This window comes from Oryzias melastigma, linkage group LG4, assembly GCF_002922805.2.
Source record: "Oryzias melastigma strain HK-1 linkage group LG4, ASM292280v2, whole genome shotgun sequence".
In the NCBI taxonomy this organism is placed as follows: Eukaryota; Metazoa; Chordata; class Actinopteri; order Beloniformes; family Adrianichthyidae; genus Oryzias; species Oryzias melastigma.
In genome coordinates, this window is record NC_050515.1 from 14795781 (window position 1) to 14812951 (window position 17171).

General features: G+C 37.4%; 1 protein-coding gene across 1 annotated transcript in view; it reads left to right on the forward strand.

The window, feature by feature from the left end:
- Positions 1 to 533: 533 nt before the first annotated feature.
- Positions 534 to 17171, forward strand: part of pla2g4ab (phospholipase A2, group IVAb (cytosolic, calcium-dependent)) — a 22843-nt gene continuing 6205 nt past the window's right edge. Inside the window, exons 1-16 of the mRNA XM_036211566.1 lie at positions 534 to 985; positions 2796 to 2920; positions 3870 to 3951; positions 4066 to 4214; positions 4556 to 4669; positions 5604 to 5641; positions 6132 to 6276; positions 7891 to 8027; positions 8347 to 8569; positions 8689 to 8803; positions 10809 to 10946; positions 11026 to 11118; positions 12941 to 13006; positions 14893 to 15023; positions 15112 to 15220; positions 17001 to 17171. The exon at positions 17001 to 17171 is cut by the window's right edge and continues 9 nt beyond it. Of these exons, the coding sequence (XP_036067459.1) occupies positions 2885 to 2920; positions 3870 to 3951; positions 4066 to 4214; positions 4556 to 4669; positions 5604 to 5641; positions 6132 to 6276; positions 7891 to 8027; positions 8347 to 8569; positions 8689 to 8803; positions 10809 to 10946; positions 11026 to 11118; positions 12941 to 13006; positions 14893 to 15023; positions 15112 to 15220; positions 17001 to 17171 (1747 nt within the window). The 5' untranslated portion in view covers positions 534 to 985; positions 2796 to 2884. The remainder of the gene's footprint in view (positions 986 to 2795; positions 2921 to 3869; positions 3952 to 4065; positions 4215 to 4555; positions 4670 to 5603; positions 5642 to 6131; positions 6277 to 7890; positions 8028 to 8346; positions 8570 to 8688; positions 8804 to 10808; positions 10947 to 11025; positions 11119 to 12940; positions 13007 to 14892; positions 15024 to 15111; positions 15221 to 17000) is intronic.

A 17171-nucleotide genomic window follows, 5' to 3' on the forward strand; every position in this document is an offset into this window, starting at 1 on the left:
TCTGTTCAAAACGGCCGAGCTACCTCAACACCGCATTTTATAGTAGCCTACCATTACGTCACTTCAGACATTTATGAATGAGAAACAATGAGCATCCGGCCCCGCCCACCAATTCTTCAATCACTTTTCTTTTGGAGTGTTTTGTCTTTCGCAATCCACAAGCCGTCATCTCTCCGTGACTGATTTGTTCTTTTACAGTAGAATTTATGATGATTAAAAAGTGGCACCGAGTTTATTGAACCGGAGATCCTCTGGACCCATATCAGAATGAATTCGGTAGAATTTATTTTTCTCTCCAGTGTTGCTAAAAATACAAATGCGATGTTATCACAAGGGTTTAGTAAAAAAAAAAAGCTATAACAAAATTTCCCTTAAAGGACATGTATTACCCATAGATTGTTTTTATTATATATTTTTTCCACAAACATGTATGGAATACTTTAAAAATGTAAAAAAAAATCATATATATTTATTCATTTTGTCTATATTTTATAGATAAAAATTAATTAAAAAGTCGAAAAATAGACTTTTCAAGATAGTAAAATTAAAAGAAATTACAGAATTTCTGCGCTTTTAATCATTTTTTAAATACATTTTGAGTCAAATTTATTATAGAAATAAGTTTATTACAACGTTACAAACACATATATAATGTAAGTGTTATAAAGTGAAAACTAAAAGAAAAAAAAGTTCATTTAAAAAAAGAGGTAAACGACGCCCACGTGTGGATATTTCCTCTCGTACGCATTTGGAGTTGGAGCAGGCGGTCGTTAGCAGCTTGTCCTGCAGCGTCTTTCCCAACTTTTAAAGAAAGTGATCGCTCTTTTCTGGCAAAATATTCATCTCTATTTTTGTATCCATTGTTGCTGCAGCCACCTTTTCTGTGACTTTGATCGCTACGTGCCAAAAGGGACTTTTACGTAGCTGATCTCAATCTTCGGTCGAAAATGTCCCATTCAACTAGGTTTGTGAGCTGAAGGTGAAGGTATGTTGTCTTTTCTTTGTTTGTCTAAACACAAAACGTTGCTGTTTGTCGGTTTAGATACAAAGTGTGAAAGATGACACTTTACGTAACCCCCCAAAATAAGGAAATTGACCATTTGAAGTTGTCGCTTTTTAGTACTCCATTTATTAGCCTGAAATTCTCAAGTTATGAACAAAATAAAACAATGATTCATGACGAATTCCAACAGTTTAGACAGTTTGTTTTGGATATATTGTTTGCACCAAATGTATTAATTTCTTGTCAAAACAGTCTGCTCATCTGGGGTGAAACCTGTTGGCGGTACCGACTCGTGCGTAAAACCAGTAATCCAGAAAAAGCGGTTACTGGTCTTAAATGCGCAACAGTCCGAATTCATGGGAAAGGCTTTTGTGATTCAAACAGGTAATCCGAGCTGCTTTTGCACTCGACTGTCTCAGGTGGGAGTGCTGCAGCAGCACCTGAGCAGGCTTCACTGTGAGTGCGCTTTGTTCCAGGCGTCGCTGCTTTGCATCAGCCCCGCGCGCAGTCAGTCAGACAGCGCCTTTCTCCGCTATGAAAATTCTGTCCAAATTGCTTTGGCAAACACGCAGAGCTCGGCGCTGCTCCCAGAACCGGGGTGAGCTGGCACTGCCAAAAAATTTGGACCTCTGCCGCCAACTACGTGATCGCTGCTGTGAACACACAGACGCTCTACGTGCCTCTCTGTGCGCGCTGCAATCACACGCTTTGGCGAGCTTCTGAGGAGAGTCAGTCATGCAAATTTGTGTTTTCGACCACTGCAAGGAGAGATCAGTAAACCTACTATAAATAGACTTGTAATCACTAGTCTTAGTCATAATACTCAGCATAGAGACACACCTCTCTGAAATGGAATTTAATGTATGCAATACACACGCACGTAGATAAATATTTTCCTCTTATCACGAGTTTGAAGCTAAACACACTTCCTGTTTCCAAAATGTACAATGCTGTACTGACAGCTGCAGCCACAGAGGCTGAAATAACATTTTTCTTTTCTTTCAAGAAAGTTTTCCTTAAAGTCCCACTCAGCTATATTTTTTTCTATTGTGAAATTGTTTATGGTGATCTTTTAATCATGATTATGCCGTTTTTTAGCCAAAATAATAATGTAAAAAATCTGCAGAGCAACAGGTATGGAGTGAATATAGTCTCATTCAATTTGTGTGTGCAATTCACAACACAGCTACGCACAAAATCTATGAGTTACAAATCAAGAATTATGCACAAACAATTTCGAAGTTACACAACTAGGCAAACACGAGTTACAAATCAAAAATTACATGCACACAAATCGAATGATTCACTCTATAAGCAGGAGCTCATTAGAAATTTGCCTCTGAGTTCTGGGCGGGACTGTTGGAGAGGAAGATAGCCTCTGCTAATTTCCCATCAGCCCTAAGATAACGTTTGCTTAAAAAAAGGAAGGTAATGGATCAATTTGTCTGTAAGTGGACGCATCAGAATTAGAGTGGAACAGGGAGACTTTGGTCCCTCGTAGCAGTTGCTACATCACAAAATTAGTCAAACCGCAGGTTTTCATCTGCTCCCGATCCATCACGATTTGAATTAAGAAATACTCAAAAACACAGTTTTAATCTTAAATCATTTTTTATATGTCCTCCATTACGAGAAAAAAATACTACACGAACATTTTAAAAACACCAAAAACATGATTTTCACTGGAGTAGGTCTTTAAAGAAGTGACTGTACCTCCAGGTAAAAATGGACTCTTTGTGGTTGACAGGCAGAGCAGCACTGTTTAATTCTCATTTGCATGTTTCTCTTTCAGTTTTTTTGCATCATCCTGAGAGTCAGATGCTCCCCTGAGTTCAAGTTCCCATCTCACTGAAGGGTTTTCTTTATTTACCTAACAACACAATGGCTTCCAACATGTTTGCGGCTTCCAACATAATTGTGAGTAACCTCTAAATGCAGGAATGTGCATTTGTGTAAATAGTTCAAGTTGTTGCAACAATCAGCGTATCGGTTGTTTGATAAGAACACGGTGGAGTGAGCTACACACTGAAAAAAAGGGCGAATGTTGCTATATCAGCTTGACAGCAACAAGGTTCATTTCAGCAGTGGCTGATGGATAGCTGTTCTCAAGCTCATATGTGAGATTACTTCGTCAGTTCTCACATTGACTGCATTCTTTGCTCCTTTTCAATTAGTTTCACAGTTATCTGAAACCGCATAGCCGATAAATGACTCAAAAATAAAAGTTGAAAGACTTCCGTGGGAAGGTTCTAACACTGAGAGAGAAGAATAAAAGTTAAAGACACATGTCAAAGCATAGGTTAAATGTATTTTTTATTTTTTTTATTTAACATGTAAGTTTGTATATGGAAATCATTCCAAACATTTGAAATAATGTGAACTATACATTTTTTAACATAAAATTTGTAAAATCAAGTGGCAAATAAGTCTCAGCTTTGTGTAAAAAGACCTATGGGATAAATCTAGACTGATGACAAGACCTGTCACCAAAACATGAATACTTCTTCCCTTTTATAGTACTGTTATATCAGACCTGCTCCATACTGAATAAACTTTTTGGATTGGTCCAGGTTGGATAAGGCTGTATGGAATTTCCTTTGAGGTGTGGCCTATACTGTCTGCCAAAGTAAATAGAACACAGTCTTTTCTTTAGTTGAGTCAAAAAACAGCTTTTGTGTGTACAAATTAGTTCAATTTAATTAAAAGGACGTAGTAAAACAATCCTGTATAGTTCCAAAACTCAAATAATCATTACATAGAAGTATGAATGGAAACCTGGCCGCACTTAATATGGCAACTCCTTTGTTATCTATGTTTTCATTTACTAGAGATAAAACCCAATTGAACAGAGTGATGTTGTGCACAGGTGGAACAACAGTTTTCACACAAATTCACAGTGACAGTGGTCCGAGCCGAGAACGTCACCAAAGGAGCGCTGGGTGATCTGTGTAAGTTTTTACCCATATTTTTGGTGCACATTGTGTGGAGCACCATGCATGTATTGTGTTTGATCTAGAAACATAAAAAAAGTAAACACAAACGTGTCTTCTTTTTCTATTTAGTGGATACCCCAGATCCCTATGTGGAGCTGTTCATCCCAACGGCCCCAGAAAGCAGGAAAAGGACCAAGCATATTGACAATGACATCAATCCAAAATGGAATGAGACATTTCATTTCATTTTGGATCCCAACCAGGAAAATGTCCTAGAGGTAAGACATGGGTTTTACAATCCAGTTTGATCCAGTGCATCAAGGAATGCAGTGATGCAGTCTTGCATAAATCCATATAAGCAATCTTCCTGTTTTCACACTCTGTCTTAGTACCATTTTTAGACCAATATTGAGTAATGTGCCTGTATCATTAGTAGAAAGTAGCAGCAGAATGACACGTGTTGTTTATACAGTCAACCAAGGAAAAGCTAAAAATAAAACATACTTGGAGAAAGAATTAATCACTGTTTAAAACATTAGTTCTTTGATGCATTATGATATATATGTTGTTGGTGAAAGACTTTATGGAACCAAAAAGTGCTGATGTTTTCTTTGACCAGTTAACATTAATGGATGCAAATTATGTGATGGATGAGACCCTCGGAACGGCGTCCTTTGACATCACGAAGTTCGAAGTGGGCCAGACAAAGATGGAAACATTCCTTATTGGCAAAGTAAGGCTAACTTTTTTGTAATCAGCACCCAGTAAAAGTGTTATGAAAGAAAGCTTCAATAAAACTTGTAGTAACCTGCTTTTAATTCCAGCAAAGCTCCGTGTCACTGCTTTAAGGCATAAGAGGAATATGGTTTACAAGGAAATCAACAAATCCAATTCATTTTAAAGATAAACTCTGATTAAAGTTGCGTTTTTAAAATGTTCTTGAGTCATTTTTCTCATGATAGAGGACACACACACATACACATATATATATATATATATATACACACACATATATATACATATATATATATATATATATATATATATATATATATAAATAATCTTAAAATTGAATTTCTAAGTATTTATTTATTCAAATGCTTGTGAATCAGGGTTAAATGACAAAGATGCTTGTAGGTGTAACATAGAACCTCCTACGGCAAGCCACAAGGTCCCTTCTCCGCTCCCATCTGATGCAGCCACTTGCAGACAGATCTATTAACATCTACGTTTTCCTTGTCTGAGCTCACAACTGTACTAAATAGCTTTGATATTGCTCACAGTTTTTGTTGCACCAGTAATGTAGGGTTGAGTTGTGTGGGGCTGTAAGCTAGAGCTTGTAAGGAAATAGACGATGGAAAGAGGGTGGGCTTATTCTGTGCTAACAGTCCCGCCCACTACCACTCTGCAGAAACTACGTCCTCAATTTTATCTATCATTCTCATAATTAAAATACTACTGGAAACACTTTTAAAATAAATCAATTTATTCGAGTGGGACTTTAAATTTAGGAAATTACTATATATGTTTTTAGTATTAAACCAATTTCTTAATTATATCAAAATGACATGTTGAGTTTTAAACTTTACATATATATATATTTTTAGAAACACCTTTTTTCAACTGTGGCAAGATTGACAAATAATTGTTATCTTTTTCATTCACAGGCAACCAAAATATACCTTAACTTGTCTCTGGAGATCTGGTATGTGACATCTCTACTTGACATAGTTTCATTCTTATTCAATAACTGCCAGTTCTATTTCCTGTTTGCTTTTGAAAGCCCCCGTGAAAAGGGCACTTCAGGTTTTGCACAAATGCAACAGGTCTATAGGAATAACTGCTAAAGCCCTAGTTAAGCTTACCATATATTTAATGTCAAGGCGGTACTTGAGGGTTCTAATGTACATTTCAAATACTGTTTCCTTTCTGTTAACACATATCAAAAGGAGATTCTGGAAAAGCGTGTAAGGTTGGTTATTGTAAGTAGGTGGGGGATTAAAGGCTCAACATAGTTCCTTTTGACAGTTTCTCTCTGGATTTAGATTTTCCAGAAGGCCTCCCAAAAGTAGACCTTATCTGATCTGAAACTTGGTATCAGTGTTGCAACCTGAAAAATACCTTTTTCACAGTTTGGGTGTGTGTGTGTCTGAGCCTTTAAGAAAACTGAATTTCTGCTTTTTTTGAATCCGCAGTACAAACCTGGACTTAAGGTTCAGCCATGCTCTCTGTGATAAAGAGAAGCAGTTCAGACAAACACGCAGAGAAAGAGTGATGCTGGGTATTAAAAAGCTGCTTGATATGGAGAAGCCTCGCTTCCTTCCCAGCTCCCCAGAAGAGGTGAACACCCAAACACGTCTTTTTCCCTTTGCATTTCAAATGACATATTTTGAAAAGATAACACACTTTTACTTTCTTCAGATTAGGCTTGTAAGGAATGAACTTAAAGTAATCAAGACACTTTATGTCTTGATGCAAACTTTCTGTCTAACTTTGCAGATAGATTGATCACAGTGGTTGGAGCTGTTGCCTCACAGTGAGAAAGCCTTAGTTTGAATTCCAGCTATGTTCTTTCTGTGTGGAGTTTGCAGGTTCTCTTCATACATGCTTCATAATTGGTGACTCTAAATTGCCCCTAGGTGTGTACGTGTGTCAAGCTATGTTCACAATGCCCTCGATAACGCACTTTAAAATGGCCACTACCAATGACAAGTCTATGAAAATGTGTAACTCTTGAGTTCACATGTAGCTACGAACATTTAAAAGACCACTTTTGGGCTCTACGTAGAAAACATGCGGCTACTGAATGCATGTTGAAAGCTACACCAGGTGAAACTTTGACCAATCAGGGACTCAGATTTGGTAGATGGATGGCATCCCTTTTAATTCATGGAAAATTGATCATGGAGGAGAAGTAATAATTGCAGAATTATATGACACCAATGCTTTTGTGTATCAAAATAGAGTTGTCTAAAGAAAAAGCCTCTTCCAACTGTAGGTGGACATGTGCTTGAAAACAGTAGCAAAAGAAAGAGAAGCCCCTTCCTGCTTGTCTGGTGTGAACACCATGAGCTAAAAGCGTGTTCAAGAATGCATGTTTAACACATCAAATGATTGGTGTGTCTGTAGCTTGAGAGTGTGACCATGCAACAACCTCTGCTCAGGATGTACCCCGCCTTTGCAAGAGAATCTGGTGGCTGTTTCTATTTTTTTTTTTTTTTCAAATACGTTTTTATGCTTTTGTAACTTCAATGTCGCTCAGAAATCTGCAATTTGATTCTACTGGAGAGTTTAGAGCTCTTAGTTTTTGACCTCTCACAGGCACTGCTGTGAGCTGCCACTATAAATCTGCAACTTTCATTGTGCATGTTGATGCACGCTGCAGTACTTCAAACTTTTACTTTCATACCTCAAATGGAACAAGGATTCTAAGGAAAATATCTAACAGCTTTGGTATATGTTGATGTTGGACTCAGACTTGCTGAGTCCAACATTTGTTTTTCACGCCGACAAAAGATCCAAACCCTTGAGCTGCTTTTCCCATCAGTCGGATTTTTTTTGGCCAGACATTCTTGGGCCTTTGTAACTTTCAATCCAGCCCGCTCTACATCAAATGTACCAGGAAATTGCAGAGCAGTGAGACAGTCATCTGCTGCCTACCTCTGAAAAAAACGTTTTTTTTTAAAACCCTGTTTTAGGATGAACATGGAAATATTTACAACTGATCATGAGATAAGCATGTTCTATGAAGGCGAGCAACTGTTGCGCAATAAGGAATTATGAAATAAGCAAAGTATTTGAGGACGCAAGTTAGTGAATGGCACACAGGAAGGAAAATTACTCAGAGTGCAAAAAGGTACTTGACAACCTGTGGTATTTGCTGGAGTAGTCAGGTGAAATGTGTGTTTTAGAAAATGTCTTTCTGATGCTTAAGATGTATGTTTTTTTCTTTAGGTGCCTGTAATAGCTATAGCAGGGTCTGGTGGGGGCTTCAGGGCCATGGTTGGCTTCTCGGGTGTCATGAAGGCCCTGTTCGAGTCTGGAGTTATAGATTGTGCCACATATGTCGCCGGGCTCTCTGGATCCACTTGGTTGAGTTTTGTTTATGCCATCCTTTTCTAAAATAAAGCAAAACTCTCTCTTAATAACCTTTTTTATTCTCTGTCACAGAAATGCATCTTTCTGGCTCTCTTTTAGTGTTGCTCTTCGTTGCTCTGGCAACTTTCTTACCTTTGTTTGTGTTCCAAGCTGTCATCAAGCAAGTACCACCTGGCTTTTTTTCCACCTTTTGTGTCTCTATTTTCTCTCCTTTAGTAGTTAGTTTAATAGCTTCAGAATTTTAACTTAAATTGTTTATCTATTTTTGTGCACTGATGTCCTATCAACAATAAATTGATTTCATCCCTGCAGGTACATGTCAAGTCTTTACTCCCACCCGGACTTCCCTAATAGGGGCCCGAAGGACATCAACCCTGAGTTAATGAACCGAGTTAGCAGTAATCCACTAAGGCTGCTGCTGCCGCAGCACATCACCAACTACATACAGGCCCTGTGGACCAAAAAGGCCTCAGGGCAGCCTGTTACCTTTACCGATATATTCGGTATGCTCATCGGGGAAACGCTCATACCCTCGGTAGGAACCTCCTAAACACATTAAACCCCACTTTAGTTATTACTCCAATTTCATGTCCCACTGTTTCGTCATCTTTCAAATGCTCCCTAAATTAAGAGAGTTGTGTTTTCTCATACCAGAGGATGCACATCAAGCTCAGTAATATACAGCAGAGAATAGACCAGGCCCAGAGTCCTCTTCCTCTCTTCACATGTCTGCACGTCAAGCCAGATGTTTCTGAACTCATGTTTGCAGGTGAGTTCCCAATTTGGGTTTGTGCTTATCACGCTTGTTACATACTGTTAACAGGATGTCCTTTTCAGAACAAGCTTGTGTATGAATCAAGTGTCTAAATATAGACTCAGAAACTCAGTGTTGGTTAGGCTACTGAAATGCAACACTTCCTCATTTTGATGTGGCTTTGAAAACCTTTTCTCATAGCCTTGTCTTCAATATTAGAGGTTGACAGAAAATTGTATAGATTATTCAAAAATAAGATTGTCCACACTAACTAAAACTTTCCATTTTATGCAATTAGTAAACCTTAGGTCTATTCAGATACTGATCAAGCTGTGAAGTGTATTAACAGTTAATCCAAACCTGCTAAAAAGGATTATTATTTTCAGTCAAAAAAAAATCAACCAAGGTGCAACAGAAATGTGTCTTGCCCCCCCCCCACACACCTTCCACACCCACCCATTCTCCCAGATTGTCCTCCTACTGGTTGTCTCCACTGCTCGCCTCATCACCATGGGGAGCACTCAACCGCTCTGCCCCCCCCAGCTCTGGAGCTCCATTACCCCTAACCTCCAAAATATTTGTTCTCTCTCAATTCACTAAGAAGCTAAAAAACGACTTTTTCTGAATTGTATATTCCTCTATAACTTGAATATATTCGCCTATTTTATAGGTGTATTTTTAACAATATATTTTTTAGAATTTTATAATGGTATTTCAAAACTGTAGATCCTCAACACAGAACCCCAAATTGCATTTTTTACACAAAAATACAACAAACTGTTCATATAGTGCTGAAGGAACCTTTAGAGCTCTCTTTCTTTATAGGACTTTAAAAATAGACAAGTGAAAAAATGACGAGTTAAATTTAAAAAGTAGATTTTTAAAAATTATTACAAATCATATAAAGCTGAAGAGAGTCTTATATATGATGAAGGGATTTCACTTCAGGTACTGATTTTAGATACTAATGTGGGTCCGGTTTTGCGTATGAAAATGTTAATCTCTTGGAATTTTCACACGCCAGTGCTTTACTTAGCACAAAGGCCAACCAGTCTAGTTTTAAAAATGGAACAGAGAGTTCAAAGATGAATGACAACAATGGATCAAGTTCACACAAAGGCATTTTAGATGCCCTTCAGACAACTGCAATGAACATCAGTTTCCCGTTAAAACTTCCTTCCTGGTTATCACATACATCAATCTGTAGCCTATCACGATCATTTATCACCTACGTTATTGGTCGGCAACATTTATTTGATGCTAAAGAGCCATTTGGTCAGCTTTTCACAACAAGAACTGCAAAAAGCCACTTTACTGTTTGAAAAAATATACTTTTTGTGATTATTAAGCCTAGAATTTATAAAAATTATAAAATGTGATTTTTAAATATTAAAAATAATTGAATAGTAATGGTGTCACATTTTTCTATATAACAAATTTTACTTTAGACATTAGCAGTTGCACATTTCTTTCAAAATAAAATATATGCTATGTCAAATTACTAACAAACCTACATTTTTTTCAAAGCATTTGCATTTTTCATTAGAGCCAAAGAGCCACAACTGAGGCATAAAAGAGCAGCTGGCCTACTTCATACCTCAAGGTGCAGCCATGCACACATTTCGGAAAAAAAATAACACAATCAAAAAGTTGATTTAAAATTATGTTATGCATCAATTGTTCTTTTATATAAGACATAAGAGTCTGTATGACACTCTCAAGGTGTCTAACAGCTACTTTAGTAGAATTTTAATACTCCATTATGGCAGTACTGTCTCTATTCCTACTTTAATTTTTTTCACTTCTTAAAAGTAATACACACAGCTTTAAATGAACACCCCCTAAGACCTTAAACTGTAAAAAATATATAACTAAATATAAATATATGTGAAATAAAAGGAAAATGTACTGTGTGCAGTCATGCTCATTAGATTAGATCCTCTAATACAGCTTCAATAAATGGTTTCATCCATACTTTATGATTAAAATATTAATACATTCTTGAAACGTCCCATTTTAGATTGGGTCGAGTTCAGTCCGTATGAAATTGGGATGGCAAAATATGGAACCTTCATGACGCCTGACTTGTTTGGAAGCAAGTTTTTCATGGGAACTGTGGTGAAGAAGCATGAAGAGAACCCTCTGCATTTTCTCATGGGTAGGAATTCATTTTTGTCTTTTTGTCTTAAAAAACTTTTACGAACCATGCTGACAGACGTGTTTTTTTGGTGAACCAGGTGTTTGGGGAAGCGCCTTCTCCATTCTGTTCAACAGAGTGCTGGGAGTCAAGGAGACGGGTGGTGGTGGCAGCACCATGGAGGAGGAGTTAGGTAACCTTCCTCTGTTCTTTTTCTTCTGTGTACATTCAGTGACTTTTACCCCACTGACTTATATTATTTTTCCATGAAAAAGTATCGTCATGTTTTATTTTTAGTTCACCGTTCTGTTCTTCCGTTGCAGTCTCTGTGTAATTAATACACAGAAGACTGCTTGGACGTCAAGTTTAGACACAATTCATTTACATGCAGTCCTTTGTGTAATGCCATTGTTGTAAAGTTATGGCATCTAGAGTTATTAAAAGAATGTAGAGTCTTAATCATGAGTACGATCTGTTTATTTAGGCTTTTCTGTTGGTAAATCTAACATCTCAAAGCTTTTTTGACCTGATCTGCTGCAACAGAAACAGACAGTAAGCTATTCTGGAGATTGTATTTTTTAAGTCATGTCTGGCTTTTTGTCTTATGCTTGCGTTAACTCTCACACACACGCCGTGACTACCTCTTCTCACTCCTTCAAAGTCAGTCAACCTAAATATAATCACACCGTTTACTCAATTTTAAAGATAGCATTTGTAGTGAAAACGTATCTGCTTCCTGACAGCTCATCAGATGTTTGTTTTGGGTGAAAGCTTTTGTCTGTGTTGACCTTTTACACAATCACATGCAACTTGATGGTGAGATGGTTCAACAAAGGAGTGGAGAGTTTCTCAGACCAGCTAATAGAAGGGCCAGGCTATCGTGTGAAAAATATCTGGCAGAAAGTTGAAGGGGATTTCAATATTTTGGTTTTCTAAGTTCAAATATCATTCAGGTGTAGTGTTGATACTTGGAATAAACTGGATCGACAACTTCTGAAATATAGGGAAAAGGTTACATACAGAAGATTGTATTCAACATTTTTAGTTTTCCAGAAGAAAATTACACTTGACACTAGAAATGGCAATACTGACCAGATATGTAGAGGCAAATATTTTATGTCAAAATCGGTATATGATATTTCACTCTGTTTTAAAAATAAAGTTGACTACAAATCTGCAACATCTAAAATTATTTTAAAGACACAAGGCAATGAAAAGTGTGTTTTTAAACATATTCTTGTGGCATTTTTCTCATCATGGAGGACATACATAATTTTTGATTATTTCTTTATTCACAGCCTTATGAATCAGAAGCAGACCAAAAAAAGTAGCTTGCAGCAGTGATGTAGAACCCACAAACCAAGCTCCCTGCTCCGCTCCCTTCAGATACATTCACTTGTAGACAAATAGAGCCATTAACGTCTTAGTTTTCCTCATATGAGCCAGCATCTGACTCAGAACTGTACGGCTTGGTAGTTGTAATATTGATCGCCATTTTTGTTTTAATAGTAATGTTAGGTATGGGTCGTGAGGGGCTGTAAGCTAGTGGAAAACAATGTAAACAGAGGGATGATGGGAAGTGAAGGCAGGCTAACTCCGCACCAGTAGTCCCGCCCACCACTTAGAGTGGAATTTCTAATGAACTCCTGTCACTCAGCAAATACTATGTCCTAAAAGACCGTCACAAGCTCTTTGATTTTGGATAAAAATGGCATAATCATAGTTAAAAAACACTTTCAGAATATAAAGAAAAGGATTGCAGTAGGTCTTTAAAGAAAATGTTTGATTTTCTCTTTGTACGGCTACCTGAATTTATTTCCAGCAATGAGAAAAAAAGCATTTCACTTTTGTTTTTGCTTTTATTTCATTCTATATTAAGGTAATTTTGGAGCCAAAGTGGTTTGGTGCATATTTGCATCAACTGGTCCTTAATTTGAGTCTCAAACACACAGTTTTGGTGTCACTAGAAGGGTTCTGACAACACTATTAGTGAAGAGTGACATTCTGTTTTACAGAGCAGATCAAGCCGCAGCACATAGTCGGAGAAGACAGCTTGGACAATGACGACGAGCCTCGGAAAGGTGAGGTCCTTTTAGTTCCATAACTCAGTGTTTTTGGTACATGATAGTCATTTTTTCTCTTAATGTAGGTTTTTAAACCTGTTAAAGCAGCTGTTTTAATCAAACCATCACTAAAAGAGCAGAAAAGTCTGCTGATTACATTTAATAGAAACATGTCTATCTTCAAAGAGAACATACACGAGGATCAGGAAGCTGGTGTTAGTTTAAAATGTGACATAAATCATCTCTGAATAATTGATACATTTTAATAATCAAGTTAAAAATGCCACAAATACTTTTAAATTGTTTTTAATTTCTTTTGAGTGTAACAGTGCTGAAAAAAACGTAAAAAAGTTCTGGATCATCTGCTGTTTTGAAATGCATCTTTAGTCAGGAGGTATTTCTGCTGACATTTGATCTGTCCTGCACATCAGCTATTCATTCCTCTATAATGAATAATTATCTCCGGGACACTAGATGCACACTTTGCATTCTACTTTTCACACTTCATTTCAGTAGAGTCAGACATAAGTCTTTTAAAGGTTCCCATGACCTTTAATTTTCTTTTAAGTTCAAGACAAACTGGTGTTATCATTCTGTGGCCCATCATCTCTTAAGATTACAGTCCTTGACTGACGTCCTGAGATTTCCCTGTCCCATTCAATAGAAACTGTCGGACCATTTTCCAGTTATGACTCAGAGCCGAGCAAGACTGGCTGGAGCCATGACACTACCATCACAATGCTCTGTCTGTGTTTAGTATTGCTTTGTGCAAAGCTAAACATCTCCATATGCTTTTGCATCTAAATGCATTGGCAGAAATATCAGTTAAATGCCATGCTCGGACCTGTTTTAGTTGCATTTATCTTTATTGCTTTGCAGATGACTTTGCAGATGTGCTCGTCTCTGCAAGCCTCTGTCCTGGTTTTACTAAAGTGTCTGAAAGATGTGGAGGCAGAGATACAACAGAGTTTTTTTAAAATCTTAATCCAAATGCTGCAGAAACACACCCACTGTACTGCAAATACGCGGTTGGAGTTATCTCAGATCATAATTTCCAATTGGACTAACAGAAAAGCAGTCAACAACAGTAGGTTTTATCATTTGAGATTTCTGAGTCAATAAAGGGACTACCTCACTTTGAGGAATTTGAATGAAGTGATTTGTGGTATTGATCAGATGTTGCTATCTCGTCTGCAAGTGGTGCAGAACGAAGAACCTTGTCTTCTTATTACATCCACCGGCATCCTGTTTTTTCTGGTTTTAGTTTGAGATGTTATTATTTGTTTTTAAAAGTCTTTCTGGCATGGCACCACCTTACTTTTTTTTTTTTTTTTTTAATCGTACAGGCCAAACATCCAAACCTCTCAAGAGCACTGCCCTTAGTTGTTCCTCAGGCATTATTTTAAAGTAAAGGAGTCAAAACTGTCAAACATTGGGAAAAACCTGCTTCAACAAATGAGACAAACAGAATTTTGAGTATTTTAAATCCCAGTTAAAGATCTATGACTATTCACTGGCTTCAGTTCATTTGACCTTTCACTTGAACTTTATGTTTAAATGTTTTTTTTATGTAATAGAGTTACATGATTTTATTGCTGTTCTGGAGTGTGATTTTTTTGATAAATTATATTTTTTTACTTCTTTTTAGCACTTTGGTCACTTGAGGTTATTTTTAATTGCACCATGTAAAATACATTTATTGATTAATTGACTCATTAAATAACTTCCAGAATATTAAAACTTTTTTATGTTCACTGTCTTCCTGAAAAGTCGCAAAGGAACAATAAACTGTAAATAACATAACCGGAAAATAAAAATGAATCACATAATTTAATGTATTGACTAATCTTATCTTGCCGTTTTATTAAATTGTTTTGACATTTTCTTTCTTTGTGTGTGTTCAGGTGGAACAGAAAACCAGGAGGCAGAGGACGAGTATCACCGCACTGCGCAGGCCAGCTGGGTTCAAAGAATGTTCACCTCCCTCTTCAGTGAATCCGCTCTGTTCAACACTAGGGAGGGTCGAGCTGGAAAGGTAAGTTGCATAATTGCAAACAAATCAGTCTCTATTTTAACTTAATATCGAGCTGCAAATGTCACTTTTTAAAAACTCTCTTCTGCAGGTGCACAACTTCATGCTGGGCCTGAATCTGAACACAAGCGTTCCTTTTTCTCCTGTCACTGGGATAATGCCTGCTTCATTACCAGAGGAGGAGGTGGATGCTGTAACAGGCAAGATGAGCAAATGATTTGAAGTTTCCTGTTTATTGATCTAAATGATAATTTTGTTCATTTTTCATTCTAATGCCAGAATACTTCTCAAATACACAGACTCCCTTAAAATTCCATGTAGTATTTGAAGTTCCCTTTTCTTTTAATATGTATCTTACTATAGGAACAAAAACTATTCTCTGCAATGTTTTGGCCCAGAATTTATCAAAATTAAAAGTATGCTCAGTTTGATATTTCTTTAAAGTTAATTGGATTCACCTGATCAAAATGCTCGTTTTAGTCTTTGTGTGTGACGTATGAGTTTGTCAGGAATAGGTTGCATTTCTCTGAAACTGTAGACCTAAAGTTTCAGCCTGGGAAGTTGTGTTGAAACAGCTTTTCTTTGTGACTGGTTGTGTTTAGGAAACTGTGATGGCTTGGTTCAAAATACATACTTGCATAAATATGTCATAGTTTCACTTCAAATGTTTTATATGTTGTCTCACAGTATTTAGAAACCAAGTTTCTAAATTCACCCACACACATTCATACATTCTGCTACCTAACATTGACGCCATCCTATAACCAGCAGAAGCAATGTGGGATTTAGTGTCTTCAACCCATTGGTGGGCAAGGTGGGAACTGACTCCTGCCATCTTCTGCTGTATTTATATTAAGAATTTGTTATTTTTGTAATTTTAGTGTACGAATTTGCTTATTTATGGGCTTTGGTGTGATGGCGACAATGTATGAATACATGAATTAATAAATACATTTAAATAAGGAACATTGGGCTGGAAAAGATACAGGATTGGAGATCACTAGCCAAGGATCCAGATGTGACCTTGAAGGGTTTGCGTTTTACAGTTCTTAAATTAAATTTGACAGCCAAAAGGTTAATGTTGGGATGCTCTTACAGGATTATTTTAGGGGCGGCCGTGCAGCAGTAGGGTGGTCAACTCCTGATCGGAAGACACTGAACCTCAAATTGCTTCTAGTGGAAGGTTGGCGCCAGTGTTCGGCAGCAGAGCAACAACCAATGTGTGAATGTGTGCGAATGGGTCCGTGACTGCAAAGCACTTTGGGCTTTCAAGGAATGTAGAAAAGCGTCATACAAGTATATGCCATTTAATATAATTAGTAAATGTTAACTAGTATATGCACATAGGGTTCTACTACCTACCTTGAAGCCCCAAAGCACGAAAAATGATCCTGCTCCCTTATATTTATGTCTCTATTATTATTCAACTTCTTCATTATCCAACTCTCATAATTTTCATTGGACTCGCTGTGGGTTGTGTTTCTCAATATATGATTACTTCACTTTAGATTTCAGTGGGGAAACTATGTCTAGGAACACTGACGGTTTCTAGGTAATGAAGGTATTTTTTCAGTTCAGTTGCATTGTAGGGATTTAATCAGAAAACTACAAAATGGTTCCGCCTATGCTTTTTTTGTTGCCGTCGTTCTTAATGGTTGGTTCCTGCTCTCGTCCCGCTCCCGTAAGGATTTTATCCAATTCAGAGATGACTCCCATGGAATCTTGTGACCCGTGGGATTACCAAAAAAATGTCCGCCTCTACTCTATAGACACAATGGCGGCTCTCTTGTCTAATACTGGTGCCAACCTAGGGTTGAGTGTCATCAACACATGGGTGGGCAAGGTGGGAACTGAACTTGAGATCTTCTAAGTAAAGGTCAACCGCTCTACCTCTGCACTACAGCTATAATAAGCTCAGTAAATATAAATGTTTATGTATTTGCAGCAATATTGAACAAATGTTTTGTGTCATTCTCTCAGATCCGGATGAATTTGATCGCATTTATGAGCCTCTTGATGTGAAGAGTAAGAAAATCCATATAGTGGACAGCGGCCTGACATACAACCTCCCGTACCCTCTCATCCTGCGGCCGCAGCGTGGCGTTGACCTCATCATCTCCTTTGACTTTTCTGCAAGACCAAGTGACTCTA